This window comes from Motacilla alba, chromosome 1 (genome assembly GCF_015832195.1).
Source record: "Motacilla alba alba isolate MOTALB_02 chromosome 1, Motacilla_alba_V1.0_pri, whole genome shotgun sequence".
NCBI classification, from domain to species: domain Eukaryota; kingdom Metazoa; phylum Chordata; class Aves; order Passeriformes; family Motacillidae; genus Motacilla; species Motacilla alba.
In genome coordinates this window covers 114,716,784-114,735,458 of record NC_052016.1, presented here as the reverse complement: position 1 = coordinate 114,735,458, position 18,675 = coordinate 114,716,784, and the positions used below count along the sequence as shown (strand labels likewise).

Genomic DNA, 18,675 nt, shown 5'->3' with positions numbered 1-18,675 from the left:
GTATAAGGGCCTATAAATGCAACCATTTTTCATTGGCATACTTTTCTCAGGCTTGACTTCCATTCAACTTGCCTTTTTTGTAGCTACCTTCAGCTGGTGAATTCCAGTCAGGTGGGGCTTAGACACTTGAGGAACTGTCAAATGCTGACATTCAGAGAGACTAAATCCATTTCACTTCTTTGTCTAGAAGTTATCCTCCCAGAGGAGGATATCAGGTTAATCTAGTGCAATCTTCTTTTCACAAACTCATGCTTCATTTTGTTCCATTTTCCATTTACCTCTATATTTGAAAGGCCTCTGACTGAGGCTATATAACAAAACAAATTCCATGAGAAAAATGAAGTGGAGAAATAACTTCAGGTAGTACTCTATCTGCAACTGATATATTATATAATCAGCTGTTTTAAATTCAGGCTTTTTTTAGATGTATGTCACATCTGATATGCACTTTAATGTAATAGTTTAAGGTATAACTTTAATCTCACGCGTGCTACAATTGCTGTGATACACAGAACAGATAGACAAGCTGAGTTCACAGAATCACAGAATTGTTAGAGTTGTAAGGGGCCTCTGGAGATCACCCAGTCCAACCTCCCTGCGAAGGCAGGGTGAACTAGAGCAGGTGACAGGAATACATCCAGGTGGGTTTGGAATGTCTCCAGAGAGGGACACTCAATGACCTCCTTGGGCAGCCTATTCCAGTGGCCTGCCACAATCAATACAAAGATATTCTTCCTCGTGTTGAGGTGGAACTCCTTGTGTTTTAGTTTCTGGCCATTGCTCCTCTTCAAGAAGAATCTGGCACATCCTCTTGTTACCTGCTTTTGAGATATTAATATGCATTGGTGAGATCCCCTGAAGGAACCCGTGGGTTTCGGGCTGTAAATCCCCCCGGCTAGCTTTACAGTGCATCACAACAATCCCCTCTCAGTGTTCTCCTCTCCAGATGGAACATGCCCAGCTCCCGCAGTCTCTCCTCACAAGAGAGATGCTCCAGACCCCTCCTCACCACTGCTGGGCCATTTCCAATAGTTCCTTGTCTCTCCTGTACCGAGGAGCCCAGACCTGCACACAGCACTCCAGGTGTGGCCTCTAGGGCTGAGCAGAGGGAAAGGATCCCCTCCCTGACCTGCTGCCCACGCTCTTCCCAGTGCACCCCACGATCCCATTGCCTCTCCTGGCTGCAGGGACACGCTGGCAGCTCATGGTCAATTTGTCACCCACCAAGACTTGCTGGTCCTTCTCTGCAGAGCTGCTCTCCAGCAGGTCAGCCCCCAGCCTGTGCTGGTACTTGGGGCTATTCCCCAGGTGCAGGACCCTGCACTTGTTGAACATCATCTCCACCCGTCTCCATAGCCTGTGAAGATCCCACTGAACAGCAACACAGTTAATGGTGTTCTCTTTCTCCTCTCAGTGGGTAGGATGTGAGGGGTTTTAAAGGTTTTGCCTTAGTTTCTGTCTCAAGCAAGTAAATCTGCTATATAATGACTTGTCCATCTTTATTTTGTTCACTCACACAGTGCTGATAATAATTTTCTTATCAGTAAGTGTAGTCTTAGAATATTTGTCATACCATTGATCAGTAAGTCACTCCTAACTATCAAGTGGATATCAAGCAAATATAATTACATATGAAATATTAAGAATGCTTAGAAAGATACAAACTAAGCAATCAAAATATGCTTCACAGGTTTTTAACAGTGATGCACATCACAAAATCATTTAGGCTGGAAAACACCTTGTTCTGACTTTGGCTGAAGTAAAGTCAGTTTTCATCACCGTGGCTCGTATGGGGCTATGGTTGGGATTTGTACTGAAAACAGAGCTGATAATACAGAGATGTTTTTATTATGGGCCTCTCACTTCAAGAAAGACATTGAGTTGCTGGATCATGTCCAGAGAATGGCAATAGAGCTGGTGAAAGCTCTAGACAGTAAGTCACATGAGGAGCAGCTGAGGAAATGGGGGGTTTTCAGCTAGAGGAAATTCAAGGGGGACCACTGGTGTCCGTCCATGACTCTGAGTGACTCCATTCCTCAGTCCTTCCAGGACTGCCTCGTCCTTCAGGACTGCCTCCCAAGGCACTCTGTGAACCAGGCTCCTAAACAGCTGCAGTTTGCTCTCTCTAAGGTACCAGTTCTACTGACTAAAATTTCCTGTTTGCTGTTTCCACAACAACTACCTCACCATCCCTCTCTGTTCCCAAAAAACTTGTCCAGTGGACCATCTTCCCTAGCTGACTCCCTCACTGGCTGGAAGTTCTCTTCCATGCAGCCCAGGAAGCTCGTGGCTTGCTTCCTCTCTGCTATATTTCTGTATTTTAGTCAGATGGATAACATGAGAACAAAGGTCAGCAATTCTGAGACGTCTCTCAGCTGCTTCTAGGATAGTTATTCTGCCTATTCATCCCATGTGGGTGGTCTGTAACAGACTCACACCGGGATATCTGCTTTGGTGGCCTTCTCCTGATTCATACCCATAAACACTTGACCCTACTGCCACCATCCTCAAGCACTAGACAGTGACAACACTGTCAGTTTTGTTTAAAAAATATCGATGCAGAGATTTGCTGATTAAAAAAAAAAAAAAAAAAAAAAGACACTATGGCAACATTAGCCCAAGGAAAGTGCTTTGTGGGAAAAAAAAACCCAAACAAAACAAAAACCAACACCAAAATTTGTCAAGGTACAACTGTTTCAATAAGGCTTGAGAGATAGGACAGCTTCCAAGTTCCAAGGGGATCCTGTCTCTACCTGCAAGGAGAAAGCAAGCTATGTTCGAACTAACCGAACCTTTTCATTTTGATACTTCTACGTATTGTTGTTTTGCAAAAATGAATTAGGAAGAGAATTGTTTAATTCCAAGGAAAATGTAAATGCTACCCCTCTGTTCTCTTTAGCACTAAGCACTCAGGTTAAACAGGGAGGAAGGGGAGGTTTTCTGCCTGCTTTGTTCTTTAAGGCAAGTTACTAAAAGTCAGTTAATGCTCAGAATCTGCCAAAGGTACCTAAGAAACCTGGTTCATATATGCCTTAGTTTGATGAAGAAAGTGGGCTGTAAGTGCCTATATATTTTTTTTCTTCTTTTGTCATTTTCTTACCCGGTCAATACTTGATAGCCCTTGGGAAAAGAGAAGCTCTTAGATGCTAATATTCTTTAATGCCTGGTGTATTTATTTCAGTAAGAGCTGTCTTGAAGTGGGTGGGATTTTTGACAGCTACAGTACACTAAGCATTGATCTACTTAAAAGGGCATCATTTGGTATTCTCGGAGATCTTTGAGGAAGTTTGTTTCTAGTTAAAATGACATTCTCCCTTCCAATTGCCATTCAATACAAAGTGCTGTGTACAGAGTACAAGCACATAGCTCTTGTTTTATGGAGAATGAGAACCTGCAGTTCATGTACAAGTCAGAAGGCAACGGATATACTGAAATGGGTAAGAGGCACCAAAAAAAATCTGTTTCTTTAATGAGAGGAAGCTGTTCAATTATGCAATTCCTTTGTTTACCTGGGTGCTGATGCTGTTATTATTTAGGTAAGAAGACAAGTGTCTGAGAGCATATGAGTGCAGTAATGATCAATTCCTGTCCCCACTGAATTGGAGCATGCCCCCATTCCCCCGAAGTCACCAACATATTCACTGCCTGTGCCAGCAGAGCACAGGTATGAAATAGGGAAACATGAAATGTTCCACAGCTGGCGGGGCCATGGACTTGCCCCCTGCTCCCAGGTCACTGCCCCTCTCTGCAGCACCTACCTGCTGAGTGGGCAGCCATGGGCAGCCAAATGCCATCCCTCCCCAGCAAGGGAAAAATTAATGGAATGGAGAAGCTGAGAACAAAAGGGAGAGAAGAGAAAAAAGCTCTTTTTTATTAATTCTCAGTGCAGTTTTCAAGCAGAAAGTTCAAACCCAGGAGCTGGTTGGAGTGGTCTGTCAGCATTGCAGCAGGTGTGATTGGAAACTTTCTTCACACCTTTTGACCTACTTACTAGTGAAGATTTATGTGTCCATTCACAGCTACAATCTCATCTTGCTTTTAAAAAATAAAATGCAAGATTGCCCTCTTTACTTTTAGACACTCTTATTACTGTCGATCAATGAAAAAGCTAAAAAAAAGAAGTTCTGAAATATTTGTGTATGATTAACAATTTATCAAGTTGTCGTATGTCTACCTCTGTTTGTTTTCTGCTTGCTTAAGGGTTTGCAGAACTGCCCGTAGGGTGGGAGAGGGAAGTATTAACAGTTCTTACCTTTAAAAACGCTCCACCAAAAAAAACCTCCAGCTGTAGGCATGTCTTAAATCCCAAGAGTACAATTATGTGCACATATATTCTAGTTTAAGCTCAAAATGGCTATAAACTGAAGCTCCTTCTGTTAGCTGTTTATTTTGCTGTATCTTAATTGTACTGTATGTGCGGAAGTTATCTCAGAATCTCAGAAGTCACATTTGGTGAGACATTACCACATGTCATAAAGGATTAATAAAGATACTTCCAAGAGTAGATACATTTGACAATTACAGTATTGTAAGAAAAACTCCATAAAAAAAAAAAAAAAGAATGTCTCATAACAAAGTTTAGGTTTATGATGTTTGGCTGTAAGTTTTCAAATGTGCTTACTCCAGTTGATCAACTCCAAAATGCTACTTCTCAGTCTAGATCTGTGTCAAAAAAAGTGAGACTTAGTTAATTACAGTAAAATTCAACTTGAAGATTGCATGAACCTCTTTCAATCTTAGGCCATTTAGAAATTATTTAACAACTATTGTGTTAATGCATTGAATATGCAGAGGAGTAAAGACAAGAACCAAGGTCAAGTGAAAACTGCAATGGAGCTGATTCCTCAGAGCTCAAAGGAGCCATCCAGATCAGACTGACTTTTCTCTAACACTTCCTGTAGCTCTGGTACTGCACACATAGTTTTGACTTACAACTTTTCTTTCAGGAATCAGTCAGGTCATCATGACTTAAAGATCTGGAGAGAACACCAGAAACAGAAATATTTCGTTGGAATTATTCACACGTAAAAATGTATAGTTGTTATTCTGAACAAGTCCAGCTTCCTCTCGCTATCATTATGTGCTTTCTTTTGCTGTATTGATGGCTGCCCATTATTACTGAGTTCTTTCAACATGGATCTTTTCAGACAGTAATTTCCTGTTAACTCTGTCTTAGCCTGGATAAAATAGCAAGCAATCAAAAATGGTCAAAATAAGACATGTTTCCAACTTTGTCTTTTGCTATTGAGGAGGTCCAGCTAAACCAGAGGGGTCACAGCATAGGATCAAAGTCTCAGTGATTGTGAAAATGATAGAATTCATTACTATATGCATAATTCCATAGATTTAATTTCTTTTTAAAGAATCATAGAATCTAGAATCATAGAATGGTTAAGCCTGGAAAAAATCTTAAAGATTACCAAATCCAATCCTCAAACTAGGAGCACCAATATGTTTGCCATAAAACCATGTCCATAAGTGCCATATCCACACATTTTTTGAATGGTTCCTTGGATGGTGACTCTACCACTCCCCTGGGAAATCAAATCCAATGCTTCACAAAAGTTTCTGTGAATAAATTTTTCCTAATATCTGATATAAATCCTCCCTGACACAGGTTGAGGCTGTTTCTTCTTGTCCTGACACTCTCTGCCGGAGAGAAAAGACCAGTCCCACCTCACTAAAAGCCCCTGAACCTCCTTTCCTCCAGACTGAACAACCTCAGTTGCTCCTCCTTACATGTGAGCTTCAGACCCTTTCCCAGTTCCATTGTCATTCTCTGGACAGGCTGCAGTGCCTCAATGACTTTCTTTTAGGGAAAGGCCCAAAACTGAGCACAGTATTGAAGTTGCAGCTTCTGCAGTATAAAAATAACTGCTCCTATCCTTTGGACAGAAGAAAACAAAACAAAACAAAACACAGACAAACAAAAACAAAAAAAAAGGAAAAAAAAAATCTTCACAATGCAGATAATCTTGTGGTTGTCTCTTTCATGGACTCTTCTGAGCATGGATTCAGGTCCAGTGTTTGCATTACTTTTTTTGTAATTGCAACTGAAGTGATGAATTTTTCGTGTATTTTTCAGCCCATGCCTTAGATGTTATGTCAGTTCGTGTTATCATTCTGAGCATTTGCTACTTTCTTTCTGCATGCAGACTCAGGAATGTTTAATTAATTGGGATCAAAACAACAGGTCTCTGACAAGCATTCTAGAGCAAATTATTGTGTAATTCCTGTGACATTTTGAAAGTTGGGAGTGAGGGAGGGGAGCAGTAAGTAGAGGCAGTATTAAGCACCATAACTCATTCTGTTTGGAAAGCCCATATTTATTGGTCTGTCAGGCAATTATCAGGAAGTCCAAGAAAGCAATTCAATTTACACTGATCTTAATGGTCAGTTTAATTGAATTAGGCCTTATCAGCGAGATGTATGTTAAGAAGGTTTTGTTTCACTGCAGACTGGAACTATTGCTGCAAATGTGGCCATATAAGGTTTCACGAGGTAAGATCAATCTGAGCAATCCTCATACCTGAGAGAGACAACACAGGAAAAAATGGTCAAGACAAGCTGTGATTTAGTACCAAACAAGTGCTCCAGAACAGGTCAGTAATGTGCTGCTGGAGACATCCTACTCACTACTTTTTGTGCGTCTGTAATTTTGTTTTTGGGGATATTTTTTGTTTTATTTGGGTTTTTGTTTTTATGTTTTGGTTATGGTTTCATTTTTCTTTTTTACACGCTTGGCGCAGTTGTGAGACCAGTCGTGGCACTAGTCAAAGAAAACCAGAATATATACTGAAGAAAACACACATCTGCTGGATGGAAATGTTATTTTCTGTTACAGTAGTATCTTTTCCCTTCTTTAATAAGTAAGTTTAACCAAATAAGCCTTACTAAAAAGTGAATATAAATATTAGCTCTAATTGTCTTGTAGACATGATAATTTTTATCAAGGTAAAAGCACACCATACAGTGGGAATATAAAATAAACAGGATGTTTAGGCAAAAGAATGGAGTCAGAAGACTAGGAGAAGAAAAAACGACCAAAAATCAGGAAGGAAAATAAGGGCTCTGTATTTCCAAAGACATAAAGGGGGGAAAAAATAAAAGGTTATATGCTGAATTTTCGGGGGGAAGTAATTGCCTTTCTTGATTCAATAGTACTGGATTTACAGCTTGCCTCTCTTTCCTGAGAGCTGTGGGGAGTTCTGGAAAAGGAGGCCCGGCCATCAAGGCTTCCCAAGGACGTGTGCAGCACAGGCCCATCTTCATCTGGATAACACTGACCTTGCCACAGCCGCTCAAAGTTGAAATCACACCCTGACGTAGTGTGAGAGCGCTCAAAACCCCTGTTCCTGGTGGCTGCCACAGGAGCCTGCACGGAGGAAAGCAGTGGAGGGCAGCGTGTGAGGGATGGAGGCGCAGGCTCCTCAAGGCCTGCGGAGGCCGAGGCCTTGGCTCCACTTGGAAGCTGCCCCCGGAGCTTCCCCACAGCGCTGAGAGGGAAAAAGAAATGTATTACCGTGGGTCTTCTGGGCAGTCAGGACTTGGTGAAGGGAAGGAGAGATCTTGACTCCATTTCAGAAGGCTGGTTTATTATATTATGATATATATTACATTAAAAAGACCACACTGTAACTACACTACAAAGAACAGAGAGAAAGATTCATCAGAAGGCGAGACAGGAACAGAAAGGAATGAATAACAAAGTTCTGTGACTCCAGAGAGTCCCAGAGCTGCTGCCTCCTGGATTGGCCACCAAGCAGAAACATCCCACACTGAGCAATGGAGGAAGCACCTGCTGCATCCCACAGCAGCAGATAACAAATTGTTCACACTTGGAGCTGAGGCCCTTCAGCTTCTCAGGAGAAGAAAATCCTAGCAAAGGGATTTTCATAAAATATCACAACCACAGAACTGTAACTGGATCCAACGTTAAGGAAGTAAATGAGGTGAAGGAGAAGGGAGTGACAATAGGGACTGCCCTGCAGAAGTCTAGGTGGTAACAGAACATGGTAAGAGAAAAACCTCACCAGAGAAAGCAGGGGCTGGAATACTTTGTGTAATTCTTGCTGTATAATTTGCCTAATTATGATGTTATCCAAACTCCACAGAAACATCATTTTCCAGAAAATTGTGATTTCAAACCTCGGTGAAACTGTAGTTTGTAAAATTATCAGAAATCATTACATCCAGCAAACAGCATTTGGATCTCAAGATTTTCTGAGTTTTCTGTAGATAAGGTTGACTTCTTTGGTAGTTCAGTACACTGGGAAATCTGATTGGTCTTTGAGAGAGAGTTTTCATGAAGATAAGGATTTAATAATGTTTCTTTAACTTTATCACAATGCTGGCTGAAAATTGGACAAGCTTCAGTACGTTATGCTATATCTGATAATATCTTCAGTGCCTATGTGTGCAGTTTAAATTCTGTATGTATAGTCTTCCAGGGCAGAAACTGCTTTTTATCTCCACTCAAGCAAGTAGCCATCATACTGCTACAGTAACAGCAGTCCTTGAATAATTCTGAGAAACTGAGTCAGAATGCATATAGTTATAATGGTGAAGTCATTTTGGAAGGAATTAGCATCTAACACATCTTTATTGCACTTTAAATTGTGGCTATATTACTCGGGGAAACATCCCTGATTCAGATTCATTTCTCGTGTATCTATACATTACTTTTCAGACAGAAAGCAGTGGGCAGCACAGTAATGGCTCACTGACACATAGCACCTGTCATCATCCAACTGAGGATGGATAAAAACCTTTCCAACAGATAGGTTGTCTTTTTATGCTTTATTAAAACTGTGTGGCAAAACTTACACCTTTGATTTCCTTACCTAATGAGGCAGTCCTTTACTATCTCAAACAAGACATTAGACTGAATAGACACATTTGGGTTAGTCTTACATAGAATATCATCAGGTAGTCCAAGCTGTGAATGTATAAAGGAATTGAAAATGGAAAACTTACTGCCACTTCATGTAAGGAGATATATATTTTTACCTCATTTGAGATGTTTTCAGGCCTGCAATTATGATACAGCTGTAATGATCTTCTTTTTCTCCTCTCATACCTTCCTTTTTGGAAAAACATCAAAATATCATTATAACTGTTAACTTTTAAGAAAACACTTTTAAAAGCTGTGCTTGGTAGGCTGTTATGACTTGATAGCACTGGCAAGAAAAAAGGTGAGACAGAAGTATAAAAATGGGGGAGCAGGTTGATGAAAAATATGTGGGTCAAAAATATATACACACCCATTCCAAACCTTGAAATAAAAGAATACATTAAAATTCTGTATACCCACACGCACTATATATATATATATATATATATATATATATATATATATATATATATATATATATATTTAAAGTATACAAAACTGTGAGAAAGTATAGGATCATACAGAGTAGGTTTATGTGTCTACATTTATAGGAAAATAAAGGGACATGCTCTGAATGTTCAGTGAGACCTCTTGAGCCCAGCACAAATGAACAGCTATGTCCCTCCATAACGTGACACTAAATAGAGCAGATGTTGACTTTAAATCATGAAGCAAAATCAATTTCTAGTGAAGTTTTGCCTTTGACCTCAGCAAAATCAGGATTTTATCTGTTGTTTTATGAAATTATTCTTTCTGAAAGCCTTTTTGGTTTTGTTTGAGGGGTTTTGGGGTTTTTGTTTGTTTGTTTGTTTGTTGTTTGTTTTGTTTTGTTATTTTTCCCTCTAGCTGTTCTTTTTCTAATCCCAGATTATCAAATATCATTCCAGTGAGGAAAACATGTATCTCTCTGCATAAAGCTCATTCAGTAGTAACAGCTCTCAGCTGCAGAAGTGCATAGCAGGTTTCCTCATAGAAGGCTCATTCTCAACAAGCATTTTGCAAGGACTACTTATACTCTGTGTATAAACTGGGTTTTTTTTGGTCTTTCAAAAACATGAAAGTATCTTTCTTGTGTTTTAAATTATTTAGGCAGACAAAGATAAACAAGGTCTGTGCTCTGATATCAAACCACCCACATGGCATTTACTTTTCATTGGCTGAATTCCCAGCTTCTGGTTCCTCAGTGGATATGTAGCACAGCTGCTCCATATAACACTCTCCTTCCCCATGACAGCCTCTTTTGGTAGTGGTGGATACGGAAGCTTCAGCAACGTGGGAGGAAGGAAAGACTGTGGTGGGCAAGGTGAGAAGCTGGTGAAGGCATTTGGGTAGGGTAGGAGGGATGGTCCTTGAGAGCTCTGGGCAGTTCTTCCAGCCCCTGAGGTGGATGGGTGTTGGAGACTGAGAGTTGGTGTCCCTAAGATACGACTCTGCATAGTGAGCTGTCACTAGAGGCTTCTGCAGGGCTCCATCCACAGCTCTGTGCTCTTCAACATCTTCATAAATGACCTGGATGCAGGACTGGCAGGGACACTGAGCAAGTTTGCAGGTGATACAAAACTGGGAGGAGCTGTTGACTGCCTCAAAGGCAGGGAGGCCCTGCAGAGAGACCTGGGCAGATGAGAGGCCAGGGCAGCCACCAACCCTGGGAAATTCAACAAGGGAAAATCCTGGATTCTGCACCTGGGAAGGGGCAACCCTGGATGTACAGACAGACTGGGGAATGAGAGGCTGGAAAGCAGCACCAGGGAAAGAGGACCTGGAGATCCTGGTTGATGGAAAGTTGGATATGAGCCAGCAGTGCCCTGGCAGCCAGGAGGGACATCCCTGTCCTGGGGGCATCAGGGACAGCATGGCCAGCCAGGCAAGGAGGGGATTGTCCCGCTCTGCTCTGGGGCAGCCTCACCTCGAGTGCTGGGGGCAGTTTTGGGTGCCACGATACAGAAAAGACATTAAGCTGTTAGAGAACGTCCAAAGGAGGGCAGAGAGGATGGAGAAGGGTCTGGAGGGGAAGCTGTGTGAGGAGCGGCTCAGGGCACTTGGTCTCCCTGGAGGAGACTGAGGGGAGATCTCACTGCAGTTACAACTTCCTTGGGGAGGAAGGGGGCAGGCACTGATCTCTGCCCTGTGGTGACAGTGACAGAATCTGAGGGAATGGCCTGAAGTTGTGTCAGGGCAGGTTTAAGTTGGATATCAGGAAAAGGTTTGTCACCCAGAGGGTGGTTGGGCACTGGAACGGGCTCCCCAGGGTGATGGTCACAGCACCAGCCTGGCACAGCTCAAAGAGCATGTGAACAAGGACACATGGTGTAATTCTTGGGGCTTCTGTGTGCAGGACCAGGATTTGGAATCAATAAATCTTGTGGGTCCCTTCCAACTCAGAGCATTCTGTTGATCTAAGAGTCCCATACTGGGGAAGAGTCTGACACTAAGCTGTGGGGTATGATTTCAGACTTGTCTCAACAGATGAGGAACATTTCACACGTGACATGAAGGGTTGTGTGTAACAGAGTAGTTTTATATTCCTTTTAAATGTGATTAATAAGAAAGTTGTGGACTCTCCTGCCATTAGTCTGAGTAGAGTTACAATCTATAAGCAATCTTTAAAAATAAATTACCTCCTTTCACACAAAGCACTTAAGCGCTTTGAATAGCCATAATTTTGTCTAGGTTTAAGGGTACCTAGAGCAGTGGTGCTTGGACATTTAGAGGTATTTTTTCTCATATGACCCAATAATACCTCTCATGTGGACTTTAGGAGAAAAAGAACAGAAATGATTTTGATAAATGCCAAACAAACATAAAAGATGAAAAATAACTTTTCTGTTGAATCAGTATTTTGGCAAGGTCTTTGCTCCATGAGGCCTGTCCTTATGTGGTTGTGGGGCAGATGTACAGAGGAGAGATGGAGGCAACTTTGCAGTGCACGCCTACTGCAGAGGGATGGAATACAATTAGGAAATAAAGCAGTGTTCTCTGGCTCATGCTAAAGTCCTCTGTGCTCTCTAACCCTTATTTTGTTGTTACTTATTAATTTATGTAACTGAGTGTGTTTGCTGGTGTTTTGCTGTCTTTTCTTTCTCGATTGCTTTTCATGCATATGTCACATTTGTTAAAGTTTTTAAGGTCTTGGGAACAGACATCGTGGTCCTGGCATTCTAGGCCACCTGTTTCTCCAAGACATGGTTGCAACAGAGGTTTTCCTGTTAGCAGAGTTACAATGAACAAATACCTACATTGTGGAGATGTTTATAGCAACCCTATTTCTAATTCCTTATTAACTTTACTGTGTTATGCTGGTGCTTGCTCTCATATACATGTTCAGTCATGCACAGTTTCTGCTGAATTTTGTTTGAATAACAGCAGAAAGAAAGCACATGACCTGTTTTGATCATAAAAGAGGCTTGAAATAGCGTTTCTGAGCCTTCCAGAAGTGTGGCAACTCCATGTTCTGGTGTGAGGTGTGCTCACCTCTGCTGTAGGCATCGAGACATTTCCTATGCTGTAAATGGCAAGGAAAACATGTCTAGATGCTCTATTATCTTATGCATTCAATTAAAATGTGGCAGATGTTGTCCTCCCATAACCGACTCAGTAGTTCTAGAGGTTTAATCTAGTGAGTTTACCTGAAAATTACTTTCAAGTAACCTTCCAGACAGTTGTTGTAGAAGGTGGTAAGTCTTGATTCAGTGTTAAACCCTGAATAAGACATGAAATGACCTTAAGTTTCAGTTGAATGGATTGTTAGAGTGAATGAAGAGATGCTGTTTCTTTGGATGACAAATACAAAGCTTTAGCTTTTGTTAGGAGACTGCTGTATACTTTGTGATAATTTGTTTTAAATTGGGTCTGATGTCAAAGGAATACTAATTCACATCATTATTTTTTTGAGTACAGATTCCAAGGTGTGCCTCTTTACACTGCCTACAAAAGACAATTTTGCTTAGCTATCAAATCACCAGACTTTGGAGATATTCACAATGTTTAAATGTGTGCCACACTGTCCTGCAGTGGAGCAGTCGTATACATTTTGTATCTCCCCATCTCCTGCCTCTTTGCTGTCATGGTTTTCTGTTGCTGTGTCAGACAGACCACAGCCTAACTGTGCTCTACAGCCTGCTTAAAATTCTGGTGTAAATTGTCCCTTGATCCATGCTTTGCCTGTTGCTTTCTCTCCACAAATGTGTTTAGACTATCCCGTTAACTGGAATAATCATGACAAAAAAAGGAAAATTCTTTTGTCCATCTTTTGTGTCATTCTCCCTACTTATTAAAATGAAAAAAAAAAAATAAAATCAACAAACAGACAAACAAAACCCAAAGAACCCTTTCAGATTTACAGCAAGCATGTTTGTGGAAAGACAGCCAACTTCAACCAATGCTGGTTGTGGTAATATGCATTATCCTTCCTGTCTTTTAGTTTACAAAATAAGAAAGAGGAGGGGAAGGAAATTGTACCTTTTCTACTTTATTGGCTGACTGGAGCTGGGGAAGACTATACTGCAGATGGGTATATATTGTTACATTTGAAAGAGATACTAGCTGGTTTTAAGGAAAGGATACACGAAAAAAAAAAATAAGACTGCATTGAAAAGCAGTTCCTGCTTGATGAAGTAGGTAGCCTTTTTTTCTTAGGGGCTTTAAGCTTATTTGAATAGGATTGTAAAAGCAGGAAGCATAATCTCTCTCTCAGACAGGCAAAGGCTGAACTCCAGCGTTCAAGCAAAAAGCAGACAGAAACACCGGTGCTTCCAAAATGTTGCCACCTTGCCCTGTGTCCCCGGAGTGCTGCTGCCCTGCTTCTGCCGCTCCAGAAATCCCGGGTGAACGAGGAGGGCCGGTTCTGCTGGGGAGACTAAGATTACTGATTAGGAGAGAACATAATCAGGTAGATTGAGCCCGTGGAGGGAGAAACCATTTCAGCGAGGAGGGAGGGAGCACGGCACACGCCGGCTGTGCACCTTGGGAGAGTTACCTCGCCGCTGTTCAACGGAACAAAATTGGCTGTAATTCTCCCGTCGGCTTCTGAGAAGGGGCTGCTCTTTTCGTGCCCGTGAAACTGGAGGGCGATCGCAGGCGTGCCTTACCTGCACCTGGCAATGAGTCTCCCTCCAGGTTTCTCCTACTTTGGAGAATGTGTTAGAGAGAAGTGCCCGCGGGGAAACCCACTGGCCGCTTCCCCACGGAGCTAGCGAGACACCGCAGTGCCGGCGATGCCTGGGGATGCCTCGGGTGAGTACCGGCTGTAAATGAATACCGGGGCTATCCAAAGGAGCGCAGAGCGGCAGGAAGGCAGCCCTAAGGACGGCATTTAGGTCAGTCGGCCGCCCCCGGGGCTCCGGGGCGCTGCCTGCCCGGGGGGCTCGGGGGAGTTCCTCTGCCAGGGCTCCCGAGGGGGAACGGGGATGGTGGGAAGCGGTGACCCCGGCCCCGCGGGCATCCGCTCCCTCCTGCCAGGGAGCCGTGCCTTGCGTAACTTTTATTTTTAAATCTGGTCCAGACCTGCGTGGAGAGTATCAACAGGGTGCTACCAAAGAAAGGGAAACAAACAAACTTTTGTCTCTGATTAGGTTAAACAGATTTATTTATTTTTTCGCCCGGCCGATGGGAGGGAAGAGTGCCGTGTGTTCAATGACGGTACAAGAGGGTTGGCACAGTTATGGGTAATAGATGTTAGCTGATCACAGAGGACTTGTTTTGCTAAATGACCGTATCATTTTAAAGACAGTAGAAAGATGCAAAGTTCACTGAAAACGAATTTGGACATGGTCAAATGAATTGCTCGGCTGATGATATAGAAATAGCTTGGAAACTGGGCCATCGGGCAAAAACAACCTTGCATTCAGTCTGGGATAATTGCATGGACATGTCTACAGAGGATTGCTGCTGAACAGCAGCTAAAGTAACTTCATAACTTTCAAGACTTTTGGAGACAGATCTTGAGAGAATATTTGGCGGCATATATGTTATATAATGCTCCCCTTGAGTGAAAAGAAAATCCTGTTTTCTGTTATAAATAGATACCTTGATGCATTGTAACAAGTTTTATTCTAGTCTTCCTCCTAAAAATGAAGAGGAAAACATGTATTTTCTCTGAAGCAAACAATATTCTATGTCTCATGCAGGAAAAAACAGATTTTTGCCATGGTTCAAAGTTGAAATATCTTCATGGTATTTCAAAATTAGTTTTGTTTTCTATGTTTTGCATCCTTTCCTAGCTTGAAGGCACGAAATAATGGTTGCTCCATTGTAAGAATGTGTAGCATTTACATAATGTCTGTTTTTATAAATCTGTCTTTATTGGGGTGATAAAATACCATTTTCTGTTATTAAATAGCTTTAATTAATCTTGTCTCTTAAAGACAAAAGTTTTGGTTTTATTTCTATTTCAATATTTGTGCTTTATTCATAATACACATTTCAGTGGAAACTACAGAGGCCAGTTAATGGTTTATGAGTTCAAGCTGAGCTGAATATAGCTAAGCTCTGCCTTGCTTGACATTTCATCAAAAGCTTTGTTGATTTGCAATGTTTACAGACCTATTTATTGAACCTTCACAGCTTGAACTATGCCACCGAGCTTGTTGACATTGCTGAGTTTATCTCTTGGTACTCTCACAATCTCAGAAGAAAAGTTTAGAGCAAATGAGTTATAACAAACTTGTCACAGTTCATAAAATATGCAGTTAGGACAATTAAGTTGATCTTCTTGTTCATTGATCATGATACATTAGAGAAATCTGAGCAGGAAAACAATCTCATCTGGGTAGGTGAGTGTGTCCCCTTTTCCTTTAGACTAAGATTTGACTGTAACCTCTTAAGAGCTTTAAAAAATAGCTCATAAAAGAACAAATATTTTCTGTCCATGAGAGTACTTGTATTTCAAAACGAAATCTGGCCGTTTTGCAGCAGGAAATAACATGTTTATTGTTCTTCCGTATAGATCTTACTTTGTAAGGAGTGATATATCAAATGAGCAAACAGCAAATTGAATCAGGGCCTCATAAATACCATAAAAATCATTTGGCTTTTAACAGTGAGAGCATCCCATGCTCTGTGCTACTCTTCAGAACATCCTGTCTGCACAACCTCTATTTTTAGCCAATAAGATATATCTTGCTATGTAATCTACTACTGTTCCTGGATCAACTGTGCACATTATCATTGTTTCAGACACTTCTCTATGTAACTTGAACAGAAATAGATCAAAGGTAATGTGGCTGCCTGGCATCTCAGCAAAAGCAACAGAAAACTATGCACTATTTATTCAACAGCAGTGAAATTAATGGCTTAGGAAGTTATGGATTGGTTTTTACTTTTCTTTTTTGGCTGCATGGGAAGTATTTTTCCCATGTGAATATTTCCATAGCTGCCATTAACTGGGTTGACATAGTTGTTCATTCTCCTTTTAGAACTCTGGGTATGCAATCAGTTATAAACATCCACAAGGGAAACTGGATATTAAAAAAAGAGTAAAAAAATTTCCTTGTAGTTGGATGGACTTTGATTGGGTTCTTGGTTCCCTTTTTAACAATGAATGCATAAAGACTTTATGCTTTTCAAATAAAAAAAAGTAATTGCTTATTGATTTTTGAATGCAAACTCTATTCTAAGGTTTCAATAAGTAAAAGAAGGAAATATAGAAATTTGTTTGGGAGAATATTTGCTTTGCTTAACTACTGCTGTGCTATGTAGCCTGGGTAGACTTACCAGGCTCAAATATCTAGGCAATAGAGGGCAATAAGCTCTTTCAGCCAGCAAGCACAAACAAGAAATCAGCATTGATATCTTGTTTCCTAAACTGCAGGTGCATTAGCAGATTACACTCCTAACTTGAATAATTGAATTGGGAAGGTGAGAAAGGCCCCCATGTATTTATTAGAGTATTTGTATGAGCAAGTTCAAGGTGTTTCCATCTGATTGAAACACACTTGTGTAAGTAGTTCCAGAAAATACCAGTCAGCCCTCATAGTCACATACAACTCCTTAACTGTGGAAAATTAAATATACTTTGTAGAGAGCATTTAAATTAGTGAGAATTCATCATCAGAAAGGTGATTGTGTGCTGTTTGTGTTTGTCTGGAAGAGTCACTTGGGAGAATCTACAGAACTCCAGAACTGCATGAAATATATAAAAGTATTTGACTACATGTTATAGGATTGTATCTTTTATAATGATGTTTCTTATTTACTTTCTATTTATCAGACTGCTCTTTTCTTATGCCATTTGCTAGCCTGACTTGTGGATTATATTTGTTTTTTTAGAGTAGCAGCATCTTTTGGGCCATCTTCCTTTCCATATAAGAATTCACCAAGCAGAAAGTCAAGCACACGGTCTAGGTCTTGTCTGAGCTGACTCTTGTACAGTACATTGGCCACTGCTGTCTGTGTAAAAGGTTCTTAGTTTAGGACTTGTTAGACTGCAGGATTAGTCTTTCCTACCTGAATTTTTTCTTGTGATCAGACTGGAACATATTGGGATTAAGGGCAATATTAGATTCTCAATAAAATATCCAACTCTCTTCTGTAAAATTATACTGTGAAGCACCCACATATATCATATGTGGAATGTTGAACACATGGACAGCCTTGAGAGGTAATTTAAAATTAAAAAAAAGGAATTTCTACATTACATTAGTTTTATTAGGCCAATCTTAAGCAATTAATCTTTAAATTATCATAAATGTATGATTCTCGAATGCACAGTTCAGCTTTGCTCAGAACTCAGCCCTGAGTTTAAGGTGCTTGATGTGTTCAACCACACTTATTTTGTGGCAGATGGAGAGTATCCCTTTGAATACTCATCACAGGAATAACTGTTCCTACCAAATGAAAGGGAATTTGCTGTCAGCGTTCCAAGATGTGCTTTACTCCAGTTTAATAGCTAAATATAGTGATGAGGGATGCACGCAGAGTTTCAGGAGAATGTACTGTGTGTTTTGAAGTCCAAACCTCATGTAGAGAGTAGTATGTCCATTCCAAGACGAAAATTTTTAAAGATTATATGGCATATTAGAAAGCATCAGTTCAGATAGTCATGCCATGAAGACAAGCATAGTCAGTGCAGAGCTTGGGTGAAAGGCTGTTGTATCACTGCTGAACTATATTCTTCAAGATTATGATGGAAAGGTCAAACTATCATTTTATAATTGAAAAGCAAGAGAAAGTCAAGGATATACTTTTATACTTGTTTTCTTCCTCTTGAAATGTTTCATACACACAGAAACATATTTAAGAAAATCACCTCCATTTAAAAAAAAAAGTGTCTTTTCATGGACATATTTAGGGGAATATAGGGTGATGCTGATAATGGATAATGACTTTAGTCTCAGTCAAGGAAAAAAAGGCACTTTCTGCAATCTTTCATTTCTTGCAGATTAAACTTAACCAGCCTAACAGAATCAGTGAAATATTGTCTGCCTTTTTCAGAGGAGGTTATGGGATAAGGGGGAGTAAGCAAGATTCTTGAGGCAAATGTGCAACAAAATTATCAAAATACATTACTGGAGTTTGATTTTATTCAACTTTCTCCATGTTATAGAAAGCACGGAAAGGACAAGAAACCTCAAAACTAAATCAATAGTTTCTCTAACTTTTTTGACAGTGATAACTGTATTCAGTCAATTTACCATCACGCCAGTTTTATACCATTGTAGTAAATAAAGTTCTGGTTTGTGCAGTATTTAAAATATAAACACTTCAGGCAGAGGCTGTTCTTCCTGCTTGTTTTGTGCTGTGTAGATCAGGAGACATCAAGCTCCATAAGTGCTAGTAGGGAGTGA

General features: G+C 40.7%; 1 protein-coding gene across 9 annotated transcripts in view; it reads left to right on the top strand.

Annotated features, from left to right (window-relative positions):
- Positions 1–18,675, top strand: part of DMD (dystrophin) — a 1,161,005-nt gene that overhangs the window by 218,451 nt on the left and 923,879 nt on the right. Inside the window, exon 1 of one of the 9 annotated variants that reach the window (XM_038157568.1) lies at positions 11,079–14,125. The exons of the other annotated variants lie outside the window; for them this stretch is intronic. Within the exon in view, the coding sequence (XP_038013496.1) occupies positions 14,107–14,125 (19 nt within the window). The 5' untranslated portion in view covers positions 11,079–14,106. Of the gene's footprint in view, positions 1–11,078; positions 14,126–18,675 lie in introns of those variants that run through there. 9 annotated transcript variants of the gene reach the window in all.